Raw genomic sequence first — 22,918 nt, forward strand, 5'->3', positions numbered from 1 at the left:
GAGCGGGAGGAAGAGGAGCTCGGCTGTGCTCCTGTAGTCTTCACCAGAGCACTCTGCTCCGGGGCCAGATGTTCCTCTTGACGTGATGTTGCAATAAGAATCAGGCCAGCCAGCTTTCCCCTTCACCCTCAGAGTACCGGCCACTTTTACAGATGGGGGATAAGGTCTCCACTCCAAACACTGTACCGCACGCGACACAACGGAAACTCTTCGTAAACCTGTTTGTGCCTCTTTGATCGCTAACGGCGCTCTGCAAGACAAACAGACCCCTCGTGGGTCGAGCTGGTCCTGACGCCTATGTTTGCTCGGTGCGTTATTAGCATCACACGGGCTGAACCGAATCAGAGGTGATCCGGTCAAATGAAACCGCTCTTTCCACGTGGCTGTTCAATTTTCTTTGTCTTCCTACTTCAATATCTTGGCCTTCATGTTAAATGTATGATAGTTAATTCATTCCTCCCCTCCCCCCAGCGTTAGTCCCTGGATAGAGTTATATTTATCTAGTATAGGTCACAGCATTTTCCTGAAGCCCCATTTGGAGACTTTCAGCCCCAGGAATTATGGCTTGTGTGATCCAGGTGCAGACATTATTCATGTTCAAGCCCCAGTCAGGAGTGGTACATGGTAGGCAGCAGAGGAGCTGGTGACAGCTTCAGAATGCCGGGCTCACTCGCCAACTCTGTGGCCCAGTTGTCTAAACTTGAAGAGGACATTTTAATGGCGTGTCATAGCTTTTTAGTGTGATCGTCATTAAATTTCGACGGCACTGGAGGCCATTTGTGGAATTGGCTGGCAAACGATATCTGCATATAAAACCAGAAGAGTATCTATTACTGTTTTATGGGCCAGTTACCCGGCTTGTGTTCGGTGTCTGGGCTTATTCAACAGTCTCTATGTCATGTGAACAGGTATTATGAAAGGCTCCTATGATTAGACATGACAACTATTATCATAGTCGCATAACTGTTATCTGTGCAAATTATCGATCCCATCAGTTTGTTTTGGTTGCTGCATACTTTTTTTTCTGCTCTGCCTTTTTGTATCGGTAATGATGTCAAATTTCAAACAATTATTCTAGATACAAGGAATGATCAGAATTATTCAATGTAATTCTAGTATGATTCTGGAATTTTCTGCAACGGTGCAGTGAATCCTGATTCTGACAGTCTGGCCCTGTTTCCTTCCCTCTCTGCAGCTGGGACCACGTTTATCTTTGGTAAAGGGGGAGGCCTCATCACCTTCAACTGGCCAGCCAATGAGAGGCCAAGCACGCGCACAGACCGGCTGACCGTGGGCTTCAGTACCTCGCTGAAGGACGGCGTCCTGGTGCGCATCGATAGCGCCCCCGGCCTGGGAGACTACCTCATGCTCCATATCGTGAGTCACGCCGCCTTCCTGCCCGGACACGCACGTTATGGACACACACACACTTTCCAAAAGATACCCAAGAGGTCCTGGAAAAGTTATACTGACAAATAATAGAACAATAATGTAAAGTAATATAAAATAACTTTTGGCTTACACATCACAAAAAGGATGCATAAATAATTTAAAGACAAACGATGGCACTGCATCTGAGCAAATGGTGTGAAGTGGAATCCGATTGGTCCTGAGAAGCACCACGGAGAATCCTGATTGGCTGAACTGAAAGCCCCCTTCCTGTCCATGGTCCCAGGAAGTGACTGTATGTGCATCTCTTAAACGTTAATCTCCCACCACCTCCACTTCTACCAGCCGCCATTTCACTCACGGAAACAAAGTTGGCTCTGTTCTGGCAAAATGGAGACTGGAGGTGTGCTCTGCAGTTTCTGAGGCAGGTTGTTTGCCCTGGGCCACCTAATGAAAGCAATTTGATTTGCATCTGAGTAATGCATTTGACCGTGCCAGACCAGTGCCCGCCCGGGAAACCATGCCTCCCGTAACAGCTAGGGAGTCGGCTTTGATTCTAAAGATCAAGTGTTGCTTGTTGTAGTATCCGATCCAGGTGTGGTTTAATCTGGGGCTGATCTGCAGATGGGAGAAGCGCTCTCGTCGCACAGAGCTTGTGGTCCAGAAACCCCTTCCCCTCCAGAAGCCCCGCCCCTACTAAAGCCCCGCCCCTCCCTTAAAGGGCCAGCGTTGCTTCCTCTCACTCCTCACTTCCTTCACGTCATGAAAGCAGGAGAGTGTGCTCAAACATGGACATGATACGCATACACACACACACACACACACACACACACACACACACACTCATTTAGTGTGAGGCACACGCGCACGTGTGTTGGCAGGATATACAAGCTACTTAAGATTCTTAGTGCTGCCTCTCCATCTTCTAAAACACAGCATCTTTGTGTGCACGGGTACCAGGCAGGGGGGTACCAGGGGAGGGGAGGAGAGGAGAGGAGGAGAGAAAAGGAGGGGAGGAGTGTACCTTTGGACAAATGTGAACAACATTTTTTCGTCTCCCTTACCCATGCTCATTAATAATTAACTTGTGAATGCTGATATATCATAGTTCTGCTGGAGGAGACTCACTGCTGTTCTTTGAATTATCTTTAAAGGGTCCAAATCAATGAGAGGCTTCATGTCTGAAATAAGGCATTTACATCATTTGGTAAAACAACTCTCAATGACAGGAAGTACTTGTGAGGTAACTTTAGCTGCCGAGATCTACAGTTCTCAACTCAAATAGCTGATATCAGCCTGTTTGAGATCGTAGAGCTCGTTTTTAGCTCACAGGGCCTGTGACAGGGTTTCTTCTCAGGCAGGAAGTGGTCAGGATGTGAATTATTCAGTACTCAAGCTATGGACGCTTGCGTGGTAATTAACCTGCTCTTTTCAAAGACAAAAGGAGACATTGTTTACCAGCAGGGGGCTTTGGCACATAAATAATATATTTGATGGCCAAATACCTCTTTTCTCTCATTCTGTTTTTCTCTTTATTTGTGCATCAGCTCCTGTCTCTTTTTCTCTCTCTCCCTCGCTCTCTACACATACATATACCATTTTATCTGTAAAGAGTATATAAAGAGCCATTAAACAACTCCAGAGTCCATGATATTTAATGTATCCAGAAAAGGCTTTTCATTCACTGCTGCAATTTTACAATCTGCAAAACCTAAAAGCCTTTGCATTAACAGAGTGTCTGCGAAGCAGGTGATATTACAGCAAAACACACCCAGCTTTAGGGTAGAGTCCCTGCATCCGCATTAGCATAAAAGAGGAAGGCAGAGCCACTTCATGTGGTTACATATGCTCATAAATGAGTGACCTTGTAGTTTAATGGGAGTCTGGCTCCCCCTTTTAGTCTGAGGGTGAACAGGGAGTTTTTTCTCTCTGTCCCCATCTGTCTGCTGGTTTTAGTGGTTTTAGTGTGTGGGCTTGTGGAATCCAGTGGGAGCTCTGCAGCCCTAGAATGGACACTAAGACCAAGGGCATCTGGCCCTTATTCATACGCCTGCTTCAACCCCTCTGTTCTACACACACACACACACACGCACACACACACACACACACACACACACACACACACACACACACACACACACACGCACACACACAGACACACACACGGGCACACACACACGAACATATGTGCGCACACACACACGCACACAGACACACACGCACACACACACGCACACACACACGAACATATGTGCGCACGCACACACACACACACAGACACACACACACACGCACACACACACACATACACGCACACACACACGCACACACACACACACACACACACGCACACACACATACACGCACACACACACGCACACAGACACACACACATACACACGCACACACGCACACACACACGAACATATGTGCGCACGCACACACACACACACACACACACACACACACACACACACACACACCGTTCTGCCACTTCAGTGCCGCTGATGGGAAAAGGCTGCTGTTGCCAAATGATCTTAAATGTGGAGTCCTCCGTACGAGCGCTGGACCCAGAGCGCTAAGTGCTAAGTCCTTCCTCAGTGCCCTTTCTAAAGCAACATTAGCAGCAGTTGGTGCTTCCTTTTGATATTGACTTTATGTGAATTTTTGGTATTAACTTTCACATGGGGCACATTACAAGGTTGGCACAAATCTGTAACCACTGAGAATTAGTGCAACACGTTACATTGATCTTTTACAGCTTAGTTATTATTCATCTATCAGTTTTGTCATTAACTTTATTCTCTAATAATCCTGACATTGACGCTAGGTGAGCACGTGTGATTCACCAGACTGTAGCGTCTGTTGCCGGAGCTCTTAATGGTTTAGGGTTCCTACTGGACTAAAACTCAGCAAGTCAGTGCTGACAGTAAGTGTTTAACCTTTGGTAGAATTGGTGGTGGCTATGAAATACTTTGGTGGACAAGGTTGTGGAGCAATGGAGATATTAGCATTGGTACCTTTCAAACACACGTCTCTCAAACGGCAAGGACAAGAATGGGTTCTGTTGAAGGAGAATCACAAGTCTGTTATTGGTACTGTCAGTCATGCCATGACTCAGGCCTTCCAGACTGCGATGTAGGGTCAAAACAGCTTTCCTGTGTAAGAGAAAAAAATATCTTAATTCTTGCCTTGATCCTCAAATCCTCAAACTGTCATTTACTTGTCACGTTGAATAAAGTATTGTTAACTCCAATCAACAGAACAGTCCAAACTCAGTGTATGAAACCTATGAACATCTGTGCCTGGGTTGGCTGCATCACTTTAGCAGACCAGAGTTCCTCTCCCTCTCCTTTAGAAGACCAAAGTTCCTCTCCTTCTCCTTTAGCAGACCAGAGTTCCTCTCCCTCTCCTTTAGAAGACCAGAGTTCCTCTCCCTCTCCTTTAGAAGACCAGAATTCCTCTCCTTCTCCTTTAGCAGACCAGAGTTCCTCTCCCTCTCCTTTAGAAGACCAGAGTTCCTCTCCCTCTCCTGAGGCCATATCAGTAACAGCGAGAGAACGTCCAAACGCACCATCTGCTTCTGATCACACTCATGAAGGATTCTCTCAACACTCTTAGACACACTCTTAGTGCCAACACACGAGGAGCGGCGAGCGTGAGATCGAGAGGGTGATAGAGAGAGAAGGAGAGAGGAAGATAGAGAGAGAGAGAGATAGGGAGAGAAAGAAGAAGATCAACCCAGGGAAAATTCCCCCGCTGTTTGAGCAAAATCACCCACTCAGCACATTCGTTTGAATGCCAGCCCGCGTTTTTTGGAGCGGCGCGCTAATTGGAGAAAGTTCTGAGTGAAGAAAGTGAAATGTGTTTTTAATCTACTCTTTCTCTTCTCTAATGTCTGAAGAACACTCGTTGCATACTTGTTCTAAGAATCCTCTCTCGTCATTATCAGCAAATGTTTCCACTCCCTCTACGGAGCAGCAGGAGGTAAGTGTATAATTAGGGTGCAAAACGAAATGGCTCTGCAAATTGCTTGTGTTCAGGCGTAGTTTTGCAAAAAAAAACATGGGCGGTCAGAATTTCTCAATTTACTTTCAAATGCGTGCACACCCAGCGCAGAAAGACATACATTATCACCTAGACTGAATGCCGAGCATGCTGTTTAAGCAGAGCATTTAGATGTTTAGGGACATGAATAACCAATTATTTCAAATACACAAATACACAGAGCAGAGAAACGATAGGGTGCAGTCGTTAAAACTGAATTTAGGGAGTTGTGTTTATTGCAGCAGTGCAAAAAGGTCAAAATGGCCAACAAACCTGCTGACTGAAATCCTATAAGAGGGAATGATGTAAGTCAGAAAATCAATGGCGTTGATCTCTTTTAATCATGAAACAGCATTCCACATGCTGCCTGATGATTTTCAGTGCTGCCGCTAACAGTCTAACATTGAATTGCAACTCCTCAGGAGGAGGGTCAGGGAGAAAAGGGTGGAGTTTGCAGGTGAAGACCCCGCCCACTTTACTAGCTGTCTCTAACCACCATCAATACAAACAGAAGATATACTGCAGATTGCAAACCGTCAAATGTCATTTTCAAAATACTAAAGTTTACTGTTAGTTCTGTTGAAAGGAGGAACTGCAAAAATTTTACAAACATTAGAACGAAAAAATCTCAGTTCAACAACAAAGACTAATGAAAACTGAATAGTTTCCATTATATTCAAAACAAAGTTCTAATGAGTGTATCAATATCAGTATTGGAGTAGGCATTCCTCGAGTGCTTCTTGCTAAATGAGTATATATATATATATATATATATATATATATATATATATATATATATATATATATATATATATATATATATATATATATATATAGTATAAGTATTTGAACACCCAGCAACTTTGTAAGTTCTCCCACTTAGAAATCATGGAGGGGTCTGAAATGTTTATCATAGGTGCATGTCCACTGTGAGAGACATAATCAAAAAAAAAATCACAATGTATGATAAAAAAAAAAAAATTGTGTTACTACTGCAAATAAGTATTTGAACATCTGTGAATATCAATGTTAATTGCCTTTGTTTGCAATTTCAAACATTTCCTGCAGTTTTCGCCCGCCAGGTTTGCAGTGGGGATTTGTGCCCATTTCTCCTCTTCTCCAGATCAGCCAGGTTTCTGACGGAGTTTGAGTTCCCTCCAAAGATTTTCTATAGGGTTTAGGTCTGGAGACTGGCTAGGCCACTCCAGAACCTTGATATGCTTCTTACGGAGTCACGCCTTGGTTATCCTGGCTGTGTGCTTTGGGTCATTGTCATGCAACATACTTGGCCAAATATACTTGATTCTGATTCTGATGTTGAAAGACCCAGCCACGACCTATCTTCAATGTATTCCCCAAAATCTCGCAATACGTAGACGGGCCTGGATGTGTGCTGATTTAAGCAGGGGAACCTTCCGTGCCACACGTGACCCACAGTAACCTTGGAAACAGTGGTGCCAGCTCTCTTCAGTCATTGACCAGTTCCTCCTGTGTAATTCAGGGCTGATTCCTCACCTTTCTTAGGATCACTGTTACGCCATGAAGTGAGATCTTGCATGGAGCCCCAGTTTGAGAGAGACTGACTTATTTGCAGCAGTAACACACAAATAAATTATTTAAAAATCACACATTGTGATTTCTGGATTTTTTTTATGTCTCTCACAGTGGACATGCATCTAAGACCCCTCCATGATTTCTAAGTTGGAGAATTTTGGCAGAATACTTTGGTTCAAATACTTGTTTTCCAAACTGTATATATACAGTATATACAGAGAGAGAGAGAGAGAGAGAGAGAGAGATAAGGAGATAAGGGAAATAATCATAACAAGAACTTATCATCCGGCAAAAAAGTCTCACGCCTATGACCATGTGAAGAAGCAGACACAGATTCGCAAACTTGACCAAACTAAAAGACAGACATGATTGAGGCATTTGTCATATTGAAGAGGTAGAATAACGCCAAATACACCATCAGTATTCCTAAGACCGTCCGTTGCTTGTACTTTGTTGCTAGAATCATCCACATTAGTTTAGAATGGAAAAGTCTTGCTTATTTGCAGTCAGTACAGTGATGGTAGGTCCCAGCCGGCTAAATGAACTTGACATTGGGAAGATTCATCTAAATGCTTTCAGTGTCCTCTTTCAAGACCAACCTCATGAAAAGAATCCAGCATTAATCTCTTATGCTGTAGCGTTATGAATCGATATGTCAAGGTTTACCATTACCTCTTAATGCTGTTTGAAAATCAAACCGCCTTCCTGCTACTGAGACCACGTCTAGTCACGTATATTCATAATCACGTTCCCCATGATCATGTGTGACCCTAGTGCACACTCACACACACACACACGCACACACACACACACACACACGTCTCTAACCGTCATTACTCAAATCAGTTTACTTTTCGCCTGCGCTGGGTCCTGCGCACGCGGTGGTGGGTCGAGTACTTCACCGTGGCTATGCGAAGTGAGATGTGGTGTGTAATCCAATCCCCCCCCAAGGTGTTTTCTGATCTGGTATCTGCTTTAAATTGGCGAGCAGTTGAAAGCACGAGAGACGAACCCAAGCCATATCTGAAAGGGAGCACAATCTTAGCACCGATACAGAATAACAAACGTAGACGCCCACAAAGGTCATCCTGACCAGAGCGCATCGATTCTTCGGGTTCCCAGAGTACATCGATTCTCCCGGTTCCTGCTCAGTTTGGGAATATCAGTCGTGTAAAAAGTAGAATGCTGATGCTTCCTGATAGGCTTTCTTCAAAGAGGCTTGGATTTCAAGCAAATGATCAGAGCTATTTTCTCCTGTTTCCCTTTACCCTTGACGTTGATGAATAGACCGCCCCGTATGCTGGAACACAGCCTATACGGTCCAGTTCTGGAACGTATCACAAATCATATCACGCCACCAAGGGTGTAATTCAGCACGGCAAAATCGGGGAAATAAAACACAACGTGGCAGTGAGCATATTTGTCAGATATGGAAGTGGCATTTGTTTTAAAAAAAACCTCATTATCTATTCAGCACGGCCGGCGAGCAAGAGCTGCAATTTGCACTGCGGCATCTGGCCACACGTTTTAATACGGGCCTGGCTGCCTGCTCGGACTGGCCGCCCCACACAGCACGCTGCATATGCCAGCTCTCAAACGGAGAGCCTACACTCACATGAAATGAAGGCTCCAAAGTCATATTTGGCCATGCTAAACACACGCACCCCCCTCCTCCGCCCACCCACAGGCTACGCGCCTTGTTGATATATGTTTTATGCAGGAAGGGGACTTCTCAGATGCGGGGCGAGCATGTCTGGGTTAGTGGAGACATTTCAGCAACAGGATGTCAGCATATTGTTTAGTATCCATTGCTGCCAGGGGCTGTTAGGGTCTCGAAAAATGAACCTAATGCTTAAAACGTTCGAAATCCAGAAAGTTCCACCAGCAGTTGCACGAAAATGGACCAGAAGAAAAATCGGCACTGATCCAGCAGTAATTAGAGTCAGAAAAACCAGTGGAGTTTTTTGCTTCTCTGAGAAGTGAGCAGTTACCCCTTCTGTCTGTTTCCTCTGATGTATGCTGTACTTACTGGGGACGGGGGGGAGGTGGTGGTGGTGGTGGTGGAGGTGGTGGTGGTGATGGTGATGGTGATGGTGGTGGTGGTGGTGGTGGTGGAGATGGTGGTGGTGGTGGTGGTGGTGGTGATGGTGATGGTGATGGTGATGGTGGTGGTGATGGTGGTGGTGGTGATGGTGGTGGTGGTGATGGTGGTGGTGGTGGTGGTGGTGATGGTGATGGTGATGGTGGTGGTGGTGATGGTGATGGTGATGGTGGTGATGGTGATGGTGATGGTGATGGTGATGGTGGTGGTGATGGTGGTGGTGGTGATGGTGGTGGTGGAGGTGGTGGTGATGGTGATGGTGATGGTGGTGGTGGTGATGGTGATGGTGATGGTGGTGGTGGTGATGGTGGTGGTGGTGATGGTGATGGTGATGGTGGTGGTGGTGATGGTGGTGGTGGTGATGGTGGTGGTGGTGGTGGTGGTGTTGGTGATGGTGGTGGTGGTGATGGTGGTGGTGGTGGTGATGGTGATGGTGGTGGTGGTGGTGGTGGTGGTGATGGTGGTGGTGGAGGTGGTGGTGGTGGTGATGGTGGTGGTGTTGGTGGTGGTGGTGATGGTGGTGGTGGTGGTGATGGTGATGGTGGTGGTGATGGTGGTGGTGGTGATGGTGGTGGTGATGGTGGTGGTGATGGTGGTGGTGATGGTGATGGTGATGGTGGTGGTGGAGGTGGTGGTGGTGGTGATGGTGGTGGTGGTGGTGGTGGTGGGGTTGATTCAGAGCGTCTGATGGATGCATTCCGCGAGTTCGTTGTGTTGCCCTTCCATTCGCCTGACGGAGATGGTAATTGCATGTTTGGGAGGGGGGATTTGGGGGTGTGGGGTGTGGGGGGGGGGGGGGGGCATTCCCTGCAATTCAGGAGCCGCGAGTCTATGCAGAAATGGGGCAGGAAGTGTGTTGGTTTGCAACGATCTCTCCTTTTGAGCTGTACCTCCGAAGGAGTTAAGGCCTTCTGGGTTCTCCTGGGGGCATGGTCCCCTCTGCTGCGGAGAGCCATCAAACCCCCACGACAGGAGCTCACCGAGTTCACCGGAAATGTGTTTACAGTGCAAGCAGTGATGGGGATTATGCTCCCTATCAGCCTTGATCGAAATCAGAATCTTAACAGCGTTCACATTTATTGCAATAGCCGTTAGCACACTTTGCAAAATTAAAAGTGATGAGTTTCTTCAGTAGATTTACACTGTTTGTCTACTTTTTGAAATGTAGAAGTTGAATCTCTCATCTGCCAATGGCATGTACCTGTTTCAGGCCTATAAATATGTTTTCAAGAGATTTGGTCAGTCATGCATGCTGTGAACATGCCACAGAGGACCAGGGAAATGAAGACGCCCATCGCAAACGTGTTGTCGTGTTTAATTACATAATCTTCCATTACACTAATACATCCGATGAAGCTTCCTGCCTGCCATTTTCCTGAAGTTTAACATCCAAGTCCAACAACTTCATTACTTAGCATCTTTTCAAAATTGAAGAGGAGCCATGCATAAAGGAATATTCACTTATTCACCATTTAATTCAGTTTTTCAATCATTTTACTAGGCAAAAGTCCTGTTAGATAGTTTGGGCATGTGTACGTTTGAGAAAGTTTTAAACTCAAAAGTTTTACACTGGCTTTAATTTTGAGTTACTGCCACCATACAGTACATAAAATGATTGGTTTTATGAATATTGTAGTACCGTGCTTTTGTCTGACACTAAAGTCATGAAACTCAATTGCTGTATTTTGCTCCAGATGTTAGAGCTGAAAAATGCACTACTTTGTGATTTTTCCTTTTAAAGATCAGCTGTGCAAGAGCTTTAAAAAAAAACCAACAACCACTGGTAAAGCGAGCCTGGCGGAGGGAAGCAGGTGATTAGGAGAGTGCCAGGAAGTTTAGTCCAATCATCAGACAATTGAACGTGCAGAGCGAAGAGTTTTAAAGAACAGGAGGGCAGCCGTGGTCTGTGGAAATCATTACAGCCGCAGTCATATTAACGCCATGCTGTGATGTTTCTAAATGCGTGCCGCCTTCCGTGTCGATACTGTTATAATGCATGTTATCAGGTGTTCTGCTATGATTTATGCCTTGTGGCAAAAGTTCTGGAGGGTTCGGAAAACTAAATTGCCTGAGGTCTGCATCAGGAGCTCAGCAGGAGGAACTTACCCTCGGTCACCGCCCAGCAGATCTGCTGTCAGACCCACAGCTCCGAATGAGTCACTCCCGTTACCTTCCCCCTTTGATTGACTCCAGGAAACTGGAAAACAGGAAACAGGAAACTGTCGGCCTCTGGCTGATGGCCTGCCTCTTGGAGATGGCCGCTCCAGGATTGGAGGGTCAAGCGCCTGTTGGCTCGGACGATCTTTGGAAAAACCCTCCTGTCTCAGTGTAAACACCACGCATGCTACTCTTTCTCCTGCCCTTATTGATATTTGGTGGGTTGACTGAAGAGGCTGGAGCCGGTGACACTGACCCCCCGGGGTAGCAGCTCTCTGCATCCCTCCTTCTGGGCAGGACAGCTGCGGGTGTCTCCCGTCTTGGGAATGAGAGGCAGGCAGTCGGGTAATTACACGGGCCGGCGCTGCCATTGATTTTCCAGGCGGTTTGTGCGGAGGATCTGTGAAGAGGAGGATCCCAGCTGTCCTTGCCCGTGAGGTTGTAGCCTCGCAAAATCCATGCTTGCGATTGAGCAGCACAAGAGCCCCCCAGCCCACACCACACCCCCCCCCCCCCCCCCCCCCCCCCCCCCCTTCGGCTCCACCATTAGCCGGAGAGAGGTTCATGGAGCAGCCCCGTTCAACAGGCGCTCGATTACAGAAATGAATGGGTCTTTCTCCTGGCATCATGCCAAATGAGACCCAATACATTTAAATGGTCAGCTTGTAACCATTTGGTGTTGAACTCCTCAATCCTGAAGGCCGCTCCCTTACCGCTGCATGAATAAGTGTTCTTTTGGGCGCTAACATGCAGCTGTGTTTAGGGTTTAGGTGCTCTCTGAAGAGCTCTGTGTATCTGTGTACAATGTCTCGCAACCACACAGTGCTGCTATTATTTGCTCAATCATCAGGAGTGGAGACAGTTCTGTAATTACCGTACAGAGCTGTTTAGCTGCCTCACGTGCATCAACGTTGTTGGCTTCTTGTCATCTGTTTACGTTCGCAGATATAGCGTCTGCTTCAGTTGTCAGTCTTGTCGGCTTGACTGGCAGACCGGGTCTTCCTTGTTTTGCTGGTGGAACGTTTTAATGTGGAGACAGAATTCATGGAATCAGCTTAGGAATCCCTCTCAACCTCATCCTCACTCAACCTTTTCCTCACTCAACCTCATCCTCACCCCAACAGCCCACCAGTGGACTCGGGCAAGAATTACATTCCACGCCAAGGCTTTCCTCGATCACGGCGATTGCTGCGTTCGCGAGATGGGCCCTGCAAAATGGCGACCCTAAATGACCGGGTGCGGTGTCAGACGGGTTTGTTTGAGAGGTTCTGTTCTCATAGCGGGCGATCTGGTCATGGCACCTGCAGTGATGCCCATGAGGGAGGTAATGAGTGGGAAAAGCACATGGCCGTTTAAGGACAGGGAGGTGGTAATGAGTCACGGTCGAAGGCGGCAACACTACTTTTGCTCACGGCAAGGAGCTTCCCACGTTACACGTGCGATCTGTAACTCGAGGCAAACAGGAAGTGCTAAGATATTTACAGTGTGAAAAACATAAATATCAGCTCCATCTGACTCAAGATGCGGGCCGTTTTTGTGCCGCCTCTGAGGAATGGAACACGGGAGATCAAATTTCAGATAAGATCACGTGGATCACGACACTGACCAACAACTGGAGTGACCGTGGCCATGTCCACTCGTGGCTGCTTAGGCGGGGGCAGGAGGAGGCCCAGGGATGCACGGCTCTGTCCAACAGCGCCACAAAGGTGCCGAAAGCCTTCTAACGAGATCCCAGTTACAGGCCCAGTGTCCCAGAGCACCTCGCTTGTCACCCCACCGGTGCGGTTCTGCTCATTCAGGTACACGTACACAAAAAGACAGGGCACGGAAATCAGAGATGGGCTATAGGTGAAAGAGAGGACGAGTGGATGACCAAATACAGAAAGAAAGAAAGAAAGAAAGGAGGAGACAGACAGAGAGAGAGAGAGAGAGAATTGAGCACTGAGTTGATCTTTCAACCGTCTCACTCTTCAGACATCGTACCGCTTGTCTGAAATCTTCTCCAATCCCAGTCGAGTCTTGATGAAACTGAGAGTGGTTCTGCAGGATACCAGCTGAGCACAAACCCAAGACTGCTGGAGCCCAACACACGTTCATAGTAGCAGCAGCTCCAGTATCATGTGGATGGAAGCTCGTGATGTGTTTGGACGAGGTGGAGCGTGTCTGCTCTCTCCAGACACCAGGGGTCTAATTACTGGTAAAGCTTAATGGAGCATCAAAGTGTGGGTGATGTGACGATGGCACGGATCTTCTTGTACCTTTTAAAGGTCACCGTCGAGCACAGTCCTCCCCCCTTTTAGCACACTGAGATATAAGCGTGTAATAAAAAGGTTTAGGCACAACAATAATAATAATGATAATAATAATCAAAGCAGTGGCTGTAGTTATCGCTTTCAGAGTAAACTACAAAAATGTCCGTAATGAATGCTACACGCTCGATAGTCTGTAGTAATTTGCCTTTACCCTTTGTATTTCTGAAAAGAGAAATAAAGTTATCCCTGGATTCCTTGAAAAATACTTACAACTTTATTCATCCTGAACCTTTGAAGGACATTCTCTTGCAATATCCACACCCGTAATACATTAGTTCTCACCACTTTTATGTACTAAATATATATTTTTTCTTTTTCAAAAAAAGAAACTGTTTTTTTCACACGGTCAGCAGAATCGTTTCATGCTGCCCCTGCACCCTTCCACGCTGTTCTCCTCCCTCGCTCGAGTGTTGATGTAGCCGCTTCCAGCCAGATTAAATGTTGCCTGGCATCTGCGGTGTTTTGTGGACCCAATAGCCTTGGCAGGCGAATCAGCGGCTAGAATTAAAGACCTCTTTCTGCTTCATCACCACGTTTGATATCTCCATAAGCCACTTTGAGTCTCCGGTTCCCCATCGCAGATGCTCTGGCGCGCACAGGCCCGCACAGGCCCGCACAGGCCCGCACAGGCCCGCACAGGCCCGCGTGGACATCCGCCTCCTGCCCCTGGGATTTCTCTTACAATACAGACCGAGTTTTTTTTCGGTCTTTTATTATTATTTATTATATAATATAATAAATAATTTATTATTTATTAATAATGCTGTATAAATCCCCAGCACTCACACCGTCACTCTTCTTTCTCAACTGTCGTCTTAACGGGGCGCATTTCAAGCCATATTTTAATCACGAGTCTGTTTCATGATTGTAGTCCATCGCGTCTTGATAAGCTGACAGCACATTTCGGATGCAAATGTTGCATTAATCTGTTCTCAAACGTTAGTCCTTCGTTCAAGCGTCTCCGTCGTTTGTCATTGTGTCTAGTGAGGTGCCATGAGACCCACGGGCCCACCGTGTGTAACGGCACCGGGAGATGTGCCGTGATATAACCGTTCAGATATGTCACCAGACGCGTTATTCGATAATGATGGATGAAGTGTCAGGAATATTGTCCACGTAGTTATGACCATCACGGCCCCGCAGGCTTTTATGTGAAACAAAAACACAATAAAGAAACAAAATGTCGACTTCGTTTTTGCAAGGGCGATGCCCAATTTAGTGCCCAACTCGAAAATATTGACTTTTATCTGACCTCGCCCGTTTATTGATGAAGCAATCAAGCGCAAAAAACCGTCACTGTCACCGTCTCTTTACTGCCAATAGCGCGCGCTCTCCTTATCAGCCGCGCGCACATGACTCTCAAAGACAGAAGCGCTTCATTTTTATCCTCTTATCAATTTCTGCAGGTGATACAGAGCTATAGCCCCATTTCCCTCCCGCACGTCGACCCAGGAGTGCAGAACGGTTCTCTTATACCAAGCGCTATAAATGGCCGATTATTAGAAAAGCATTTCACCGAACAAAAAAAAAAAAAAAAAGTGCTGCTGTTTTATTTACACAGCAGTGCTCATATTTTAAATAATGTGTTTCTTTGTTCGTTTTAGACTCGTGTTTTATGACCCTTCAAAGTCACGTGAATGCAAAACAAATTCTCCTTCTACCTTTATGCGTTCTATTAACCTTTTCGCTGATGGATGCTGTCTGTATGCTCCTGCATAAGTTAAAGTTGGAAAACTGGTGAAAACCTAGAAACATGAACTATATTCTCGCATGCAACAGCATAATAAAGTTACAGTTTAAAGTAAAGTTTACAGGTAAAATTTAGTTTCTATTGCTACAAATAATTGCAATAAATAATTGCTACAATTTTTTTTCATTTTTCATATACTCAGTCCTTAGACCACAAACAGGCTTAAAACACCTTGTTGTTTGGGCAAGAGGAGGATTATCATCACCTACTTTTTTCTGAGTGCCAGTTGCTTAAGACCAGAGTTTTAAATAATCTGTCATTGTTTTAAACTCTGTGTGACAATCAGTGTTCCTGCAGCCTCCCCTGGTCCTGAACGGATACATAATAATACCTAATTGGATATGCCAATCATTCCAGTCTTGGGCAGCATCTGCAGCGTGCATTTGTTTCAGAGCAAGGACAGGGATGGACACTGCTGAATACATTTAGTAGAACCCATCTTACCAACACACACACACACACACACACACACACACACACACACACACACACACACAGAGAGAGAGAGAGAAAGAGGTTTACAGATATAAACCTGAAATAATTTGTTGTGATGATTCCATGAATTCAGGATTACACTTTATATATAAATGAGTTAACAGGAAAACTGTAGCATAGAAAAATCTATGAATACCACCAAAACATGACAGTAGCTAATAATAGTGTACAAAGTAGCTAATAATAGTGTACACTGGAGCTAATAATAGTGTACAAAGTAGCTAATAATAGTGTACACTGGAGCTAATAATAGTGTACAAAGTAGCTAATAATAGTGTACACTGGAGCTAATAATAGTGTACACAGTAGCTAACATTTCCACAGGTAATTTGCAATGCACTGTACACTCTAATTTACATTGTTCATACTATCTTCAGTATATGCAGTATTCTGTATAACCTTTTCAAGTATCCGTCATATTTTCCTCACTCCTATAAGCTATTCCTATAATACTGCCAGTGTCATGCCTGCTAAAGGGAAAATGAGCCTGTCTGTAGTCAAAAAATAACAGAGCTTTCTCTAAATTACTGGGCATGCAAATTAACTAAAGGGGTGGTCCTAAAGAAGCTGTTCATACCTACTGCTTGCTTTGCAAGATAAATTAACATTTTCACACTTCATCATGAAGTGCAAAGATGTCACCATGGCAAAAGACAAACCGCCATCTGCTAAAGTCACTCAGCTTTCAAACTGCAAGTTTTACATTTTTGTATTTAAACGCATCAGTACACAAAAATCAATGTACATCAATAAAAAAACATTAAAACAGAGCAAAAATTTGATCTGTCTCAGAATATTCTTGTAGACTAAGTTATTGAACACATATATATTGCATATAACTGTAGGAAGAGAAAGCAATATTAAAAGATTTGGGAAGCTATCCATTGAATTCTTCGGTTGGGTCTTCCAAATGAACTTGAGAGCACTGGCCTAGTTTCCCAATCCAGAGATCTGCAGTGATAAATCTACTGTGTGATGATAAACATCTCTCCTGGTTCAATTTATCATCTGTCATCATTTTCCATACTGCTACAGATAAGTACAATGTCAGATCTGGTTTAACATAACCATAAAATACACCCCAACAACCCAGAGAGCTGAAATGAGAGAGAGGAGGAATCAGTTGGGGTGGGTTGGTGATGGCAAGAGAGAGAGAGAGAGAGAGAGATAGAGAGAGAGAGGGAGAGGAGGAAGAGGGGGTGGAGAGGGATGCAAAATTATGGTGGGAATGTGGGAATGGTTACTTTTGCTGAGAATGGAACATAAAACTAGACTAACTACATAATTCTGCCTCAGCCTGTTTATGCTGTGCTCTGTTCCATGCATCTCATTGCTGCGGTTGCCGGAGACTCTGATACCTCCCTTCTCCCCTGCTGGGTCTCTGCTGGGTGATTTAGAGCGTGGCTCTCTGCTCCCGTGCCTGCGCATGGTCATTCAGATCTCATAGAGCTAACACTGCATGCTTTACTTTACCATTAATCTTCCTTATCTCTCCATTTTAGCGAGCACCATTGATTAAGGCCACTTTCACGGTGTTATTTAAATCAATGAGCCAGATTCTGCAGCCCAAAATGCAGGGGGCATAGTGGGCTGATGAATTCTTTTCATTAACCGGGCGAGTTTATCAGACGCCGCCGATGCAAATAGATCATTCAAGATCCAAAAAGGAGTAGAATCAAGCACAATTGGTGGCACGGTCCAAAGTCATTTGTTTATATATACAGTGTTATACTTAACTTACAAGTTATATTTCATCCTTATTTTTAACTGTTCAGTTATTGTGTGTATTATTAACTAAACAGTTATTATGATTATTATGATTAATATCTGCTAACCAGAAACGGATTATGCATATTATTAACTGTCCCGTTATTGTGTTGGTTAATAACTGTGCAGTTATGTTTATTATTAACTGTACAGTTATTGTGTTGGTTAATAACTGTGCAGTTATGTTTATTATTAACTGTACAGTTACTATGCTGATTATAAACAGTGCAGTTATTATACTTATTTTTAACTGTGCAGTTTTTATCAGCTGTGCTTATGCTATTATGATTATGCTTATTAGTAACTGTAAATTTATTATGTTAATGAATAACTGCAGTTATTATGCTTATTATTAGCTGTACAGTTATTATGCAAATTATTAGCTGTGCAGTTATTAAACTTATTATTAACTGTACATTATTCTGTCCATTTTAGGAACAAGGGAAGATCGGCGTGACTTTCAACATTGGAACGGTGGACATCCTTGTGCAGGAGAGCAGCATCGCGGTCAACGACGGCAAGTACCACGTGGTCCGTTTCACGAGAAATGGCGGCAATGCCACGCTGCAGGTGGACAACTGGGCCATCAACGAACACTTCCCCTCAGGTAAGACCTCTCCTCCTCTCCTCCTCCGAGCTTCTGGCTGGTGAAGTGGACGAGATATGTGGACGACACTCTGGAGCGCAACTGCTTTTGGGATGTTTCTGAAGTCACATTTGGGGTGACAGTCATGCGGTGTGACTGAGTTGATTAAAGTGTTTCACTTAGGACGCATGAATACTAATTGACAGCAGGTGACGTCTGAAGGTCCACCGGCGCAAAACTGCCTGTCCTTACCCCGCCATCCTTTATAATTGATAAAAATGTAATGTCACACTTGGGGACACTTCCTTCAAACTGACAGTAAATTACTTTGTCTAGACTTTATTACTTCATTGTTGTCTAGTCTTCTTTATTACTATTGGAGTATCCTGTCTCCCTTTTGGGAGATGTAAGGCGTAGCAGCCAAAACCAATTTTCTTTACACATGTCTAGATTTAAACCCTCCGAACAGACATTTGGCTTGCCCCTTTGATATTGGTTCAGCTATTTTGTGCCTTGTGCTCCAAAGATAAGCCAGAACAACCCAATGAATGCCAAGAGGAACATTACGTACGACACAGCCTCCCTTACATCCTGCCTTAAATAAGCGGCTGGTCACATAGGCTCCAAAATCACTTTAATAGTCACAATGACTCAACACCCCCCCCCCTCCTCCCACTTCTGTGAGGGTTGCTTACCTTTAAAAGTCTCTGTCTCAAATGTTTAAGGTCACCATGGCTAAGCTTAAGAAATCCTTAACAGGGAGACGTCAGCAAACGGGATTGCATCAGAAGATTAAAAATGCTGAATCACCAAATGCAGATGCTAAGAATGTTTTCACTTTAATGTGGATGCCAAGAATCGTTTCCTGTCCTAAGATCCTTGAATGTAGGGCATTTCATTAACAAGGGCTGAATACGCAGTGCTGATTAGCTGAAGCCCTCGGTCCATCTCCACTGCCAAGGCCCGGTGGAGATGTGCACAGCTTGCATCGTGTGAGTGGATGTGTGCCCTGGGCCGTCCAAACACGGCTGCCTCTTCACCACTTCTGAAGTGGTATCCCCCGCCCACAGGACGCAGAGACGCTAGTGAGAGAGGGAGAGAGGGAGAGAGAGAGAGAGAGAGAGAGAGAGAGAGAGAGAGAGGGAGAGTTGGGAGAGATGTGTGAGTGGCAGGAGTGTCTGAAGTGTGTGGGCCACAGACATTACCACCACAGCACCATTCACGCCAGCACCACCGCGCGTCATGACGCGTTACAGGTTTGGACTGATAGCTGCTCGTGTTACGCTCGTAACAGTATTGCTGCATAAGTCCTTGTTTTGAACCATGTTTTTGGAATCTTCATAAAGTGTCTTTTTGATGCCAGTGTCTTAGTGTGGGTGACACCTCTGTATAATGAATCATATGGTATTTAGTTAAAGCGTATATTAATGTACCTTCCGGATCAGTGTTCAGGTTTCCAGTTTGCAGATATCACATTATTCAATTTTTGCTTCCTATGAGCACTTATTTCACAATGATATCTTTAGGTTTTATTTAAATTGCCACAAAAAGTTGATTTTATTATTATTATTTTAATTAATGAATTTGAATTTAATTTTCCTTTTACTCAATCATCACAAGGTACGAATTAGACTATAAAAGCTCTGATATTTGTAATATATTTGTGATATTTGTGCAGTGCAGAGTGAGACCAGTCTTCCAGCCTGAGTTTCATAGTCTACAGACCAGCATTACAGCTGTGGGAATATATCACTGATTATATAAATGTCCATGGTATACAACACATCTATATAAACGCTCACGGAATTGACTCTCCCGCTCAGGGTCCGAAAGTAATGATAAAATATTTAGATACTTGCATGGCTGCCAGGGACTATGATGTATGTATCTGTAAGTCAACCATTACATCTCTGCATTGTTCACTTAATGCACGCTTTAATATTTGACTTGGAATAGTTTTGCTTTCACTTCAAACTTCATCTAAGATGAAAAAAGCTCTTTTTCTCCCTAATGGGTACGTACGCTTGGCAGCCTGCTACTGAGAGATGTGAAACTTTATTAGACGTAAAAAGGAAATGAGGTAACGTGCGGGATGCTTGCAGAGTCTAGCGAGCCATGCCAAACAGCTGGGGTTTGTTTTCTTAATGCTCCGAGGTATTAATCCTAAACGGCTCCGGTGTACCTGTTCTTGAAGCATGCACTTGCCAAGTTATTATTCCTCACCTTGATTGTCTAATTGCTTACAAATAACAAGGGCGAGTGGGTCTGTCACAGTGTAAGTTCCCAGCATAGCGATCCGTGGCCGTGTCTGCTCCCGAATGGCCCGGACCAAACCATCCAGTGACCTGTGTCTGCAAACACCTGAGCTTATCACCCTCATTATAATGTGACCTTGGGGCATTCGCACACGCTTTGCTCTGCCGTGGCGGCTGGGGTGATGTCGCCCGAGAACAGACATACATCCCATTACCTCTGCCTATTACTAGTCATGGAAGCCAATCCAACATATATGTAAATCTCATGTCAGCCGAGTCCAAAGGGCTTCCGCTCCGGCTGGCCCCACTGTCACGGAGACGGGCGCGAGTCGCCATTGCCGTGTTCCCCCAGCTCAGAGTCGCGGTAGCGGCCGTGTTTTGACCACACGGGTGCTATTTACGACGCGGGGACAGCGCTCGCGGTCGCAAGTCAAAAATCCTTATCAGCTTTTTAGCCTCATTCACGGTGAGCACATACTGTAAGCCAACGTTAAGAAGATTATCAGCCCACACGCGTGCACGCCCTGCTGTGGGAGCACAGGATTGCGCTGTTTGAATGAACCATCGGTATCAGCACATTTGAAAAGTAGCTGGAAATCCTCTATCGCATCACAAATATTTTCTCCTTTTTACCCAATCACTCACAGCACAGATCGGAGGGAAGGGATTGTTACCATAGCTCTGTCTTACACCCACTGCTTCCTTATTAGATTAGGTGTCTTATGGGTGCTGTATTATCAACCTGCTGATTACTAATATGCCTTACATAAGCTAGGCTAGGCCGTACGCCACCTTGCCGGTTTAATTCATGGCTGGTGATCGAGCGATCGATACTGACAAATGACGTTGATCAATGGCGCGCACTGCCTCGTCAGCGGTCCTAAATCTGTGCGAGCTGGTGCAGTTTTCATTCTGTCCGCGTGTTAATATCACGGCACGTTTTCTATCTCTGTAATCGAGCTGGCGGTTTTGCTCTGATGCCGTTCTGTGTGAAACAGCTGGGGGGACGCTATGAGCTTTACAAGCATTGGGAGAAGTTTTGTTCCCAATTTCCTGCACAGAAGGAGGTTAATGAGAAAGTGTTAGGAATTATGACAAAACACACGTTTACACGTATTTATGGAGCAATCAGGTAGAATACAAGAATCAAATATAAATGAGCTATATGGTAATGCTGAGAACAGAAAACACACATCAGTTCTATTGAAATAGACACATTTACTACTCGTCTATTAAGTGAAGAAGCATCTTCACGTCCTGTATTTTAACTGATAAATGTGACTTCGGGGTGTTGATGTAAAGGCCTGGTGCGGATAGCACAGACTCATTCATCACCACGGATACAGCAGAGGTCAGGCTGGCCTTTTCTTTGCTGCAGGAGGGAATGAATGAGGAGTTTGGGAGGCACACGGAGTCTGAAGTGAGGGTGAAGGAGTAACCTGTGGACTTATTAGTGACCACACAGCCAAGCACACGGAGTCTGAATCACACTAACAAGTGAGGGACTAACCTGTAGACTTATTAGTGACCACACAGCCAAGCACACTCTCAAAGAGAACACACACACACAAACACATGCGCACACACGCACATAACCACACACACACACACAAACATACACAGTCTCACACAAACACAAAAACACACACACGGTTATCATTTGCCTCTTTACAGGCAAGTGACCCATTCCTTGTGTTACTTCACATGAATGGGCTCAGTGAGTCTCCACTGTATGTGATGGTTGATAAATGAATTCCATCTGAGAATTCGATATTGAGGTGCATCTGTGTCTCATTTGTTAATTTTTAGTTATGTGAATACTACCCAACACATTTGAATCTGTAATTAATTTTAAATAAATTGCATGGATGAATGAATGAGGAAAGATCACTGGATCACTCCTGTCACAATGAGCACAATATGCCCTCACTATCCCACACACACCTCTGGAGTTTGGCAAATGTCCACACATATCAACACTGTCTGAAAGAGACAAGGGGTCTTACACCAGCCAGGGTCTTACACAGAGCAAAGAGCCATTTCTGACACGCGTGCACTGTGCCACGCCTTTGCATTGCGGCATGTGTGATGTGTGTGCGTAGGTGTGTGTCTGAGTGTGTGTGTTAAAAAGAAATTAAGTCCCCCCCCCTCCCCTTTATAGCTGCACTGGGGCTTTTTGATGTTCTTATGTCTTCCTTGGCCATTCCCAGTCCCAGGCTGGGTAATGGAGACTGGCAGTGGGGAAAATGGCAGACAATTACATGTGCGATGGCTTCTGCTATTCCGCTACCCCAGCGACAGCGATCCAGGATCCCACACTTCAGTCAAATGGCTGCATCGTTTCTGTATCATCAGGGAGGCTGATAGGGTGATATGCAGCTCTCGGGGGGGCAGCGCCTTCTCATTCTTACTCTTTCCAACACATGGGTGCTTTGTGCCGAAATGTTCTTCTTTTCCCCCCTGCCCCCCCCCCCCCCCCCCCGATAACTGAGGCAAGCAATATCA

The 22,918-nt window shown here is 45.1% G+C and overlaps 1 protein-coding gene across 24 annotated transcripts in view; it reads left to right on the plus strand.

The window, feature by feature from the left end:
- Nucleotides 1–22,918, plus strand: part of nrxn3a (neurexin 3a) — a 263,670-nt gene that overhangs the window by 198,379 nt on the left and 42,373 nt on the right. For all 24 annotated transcript variants that reach the window (XR_013121942.1, XR_013121943.1, XR_013121944.1 and 21 more), the window contains 2 exons: nucleotides 1,196–1,377; nucleotides 18,008–18,179. Coding sequence is in view for 21 of the 24 variants with exons in the window: in XM_076978954.1 (XP_076835069.1) it covers nucleotides 1,196–1,377; nucleotides 18,008–18,179 (354 nt within the window). In the remaining 3 variants the exon portion in view is untranslated. The remainder of the gene's footprint in view (nucleotides 1–1,195; nucleotides 1,378–18,007; nucleotides 18,180–22,918) is intronic.

This window comes from Brachyhypopomus gauderio, chromosome 17 (genome assembly GCF_052324685.1).
Source record: "Brachyhypopomus gauderio isolate BG-103 chromosome 17, BGAUD_0.2, whole genome shotgun sequence".
Classification (NCBI taxonomy): Eukaryota; Metazoa; Chordata; class Actinopteri; order Gymnotiformes; family Hypopomidae; genus Brachyhypopomus; species Brachyhypopomus gauderio.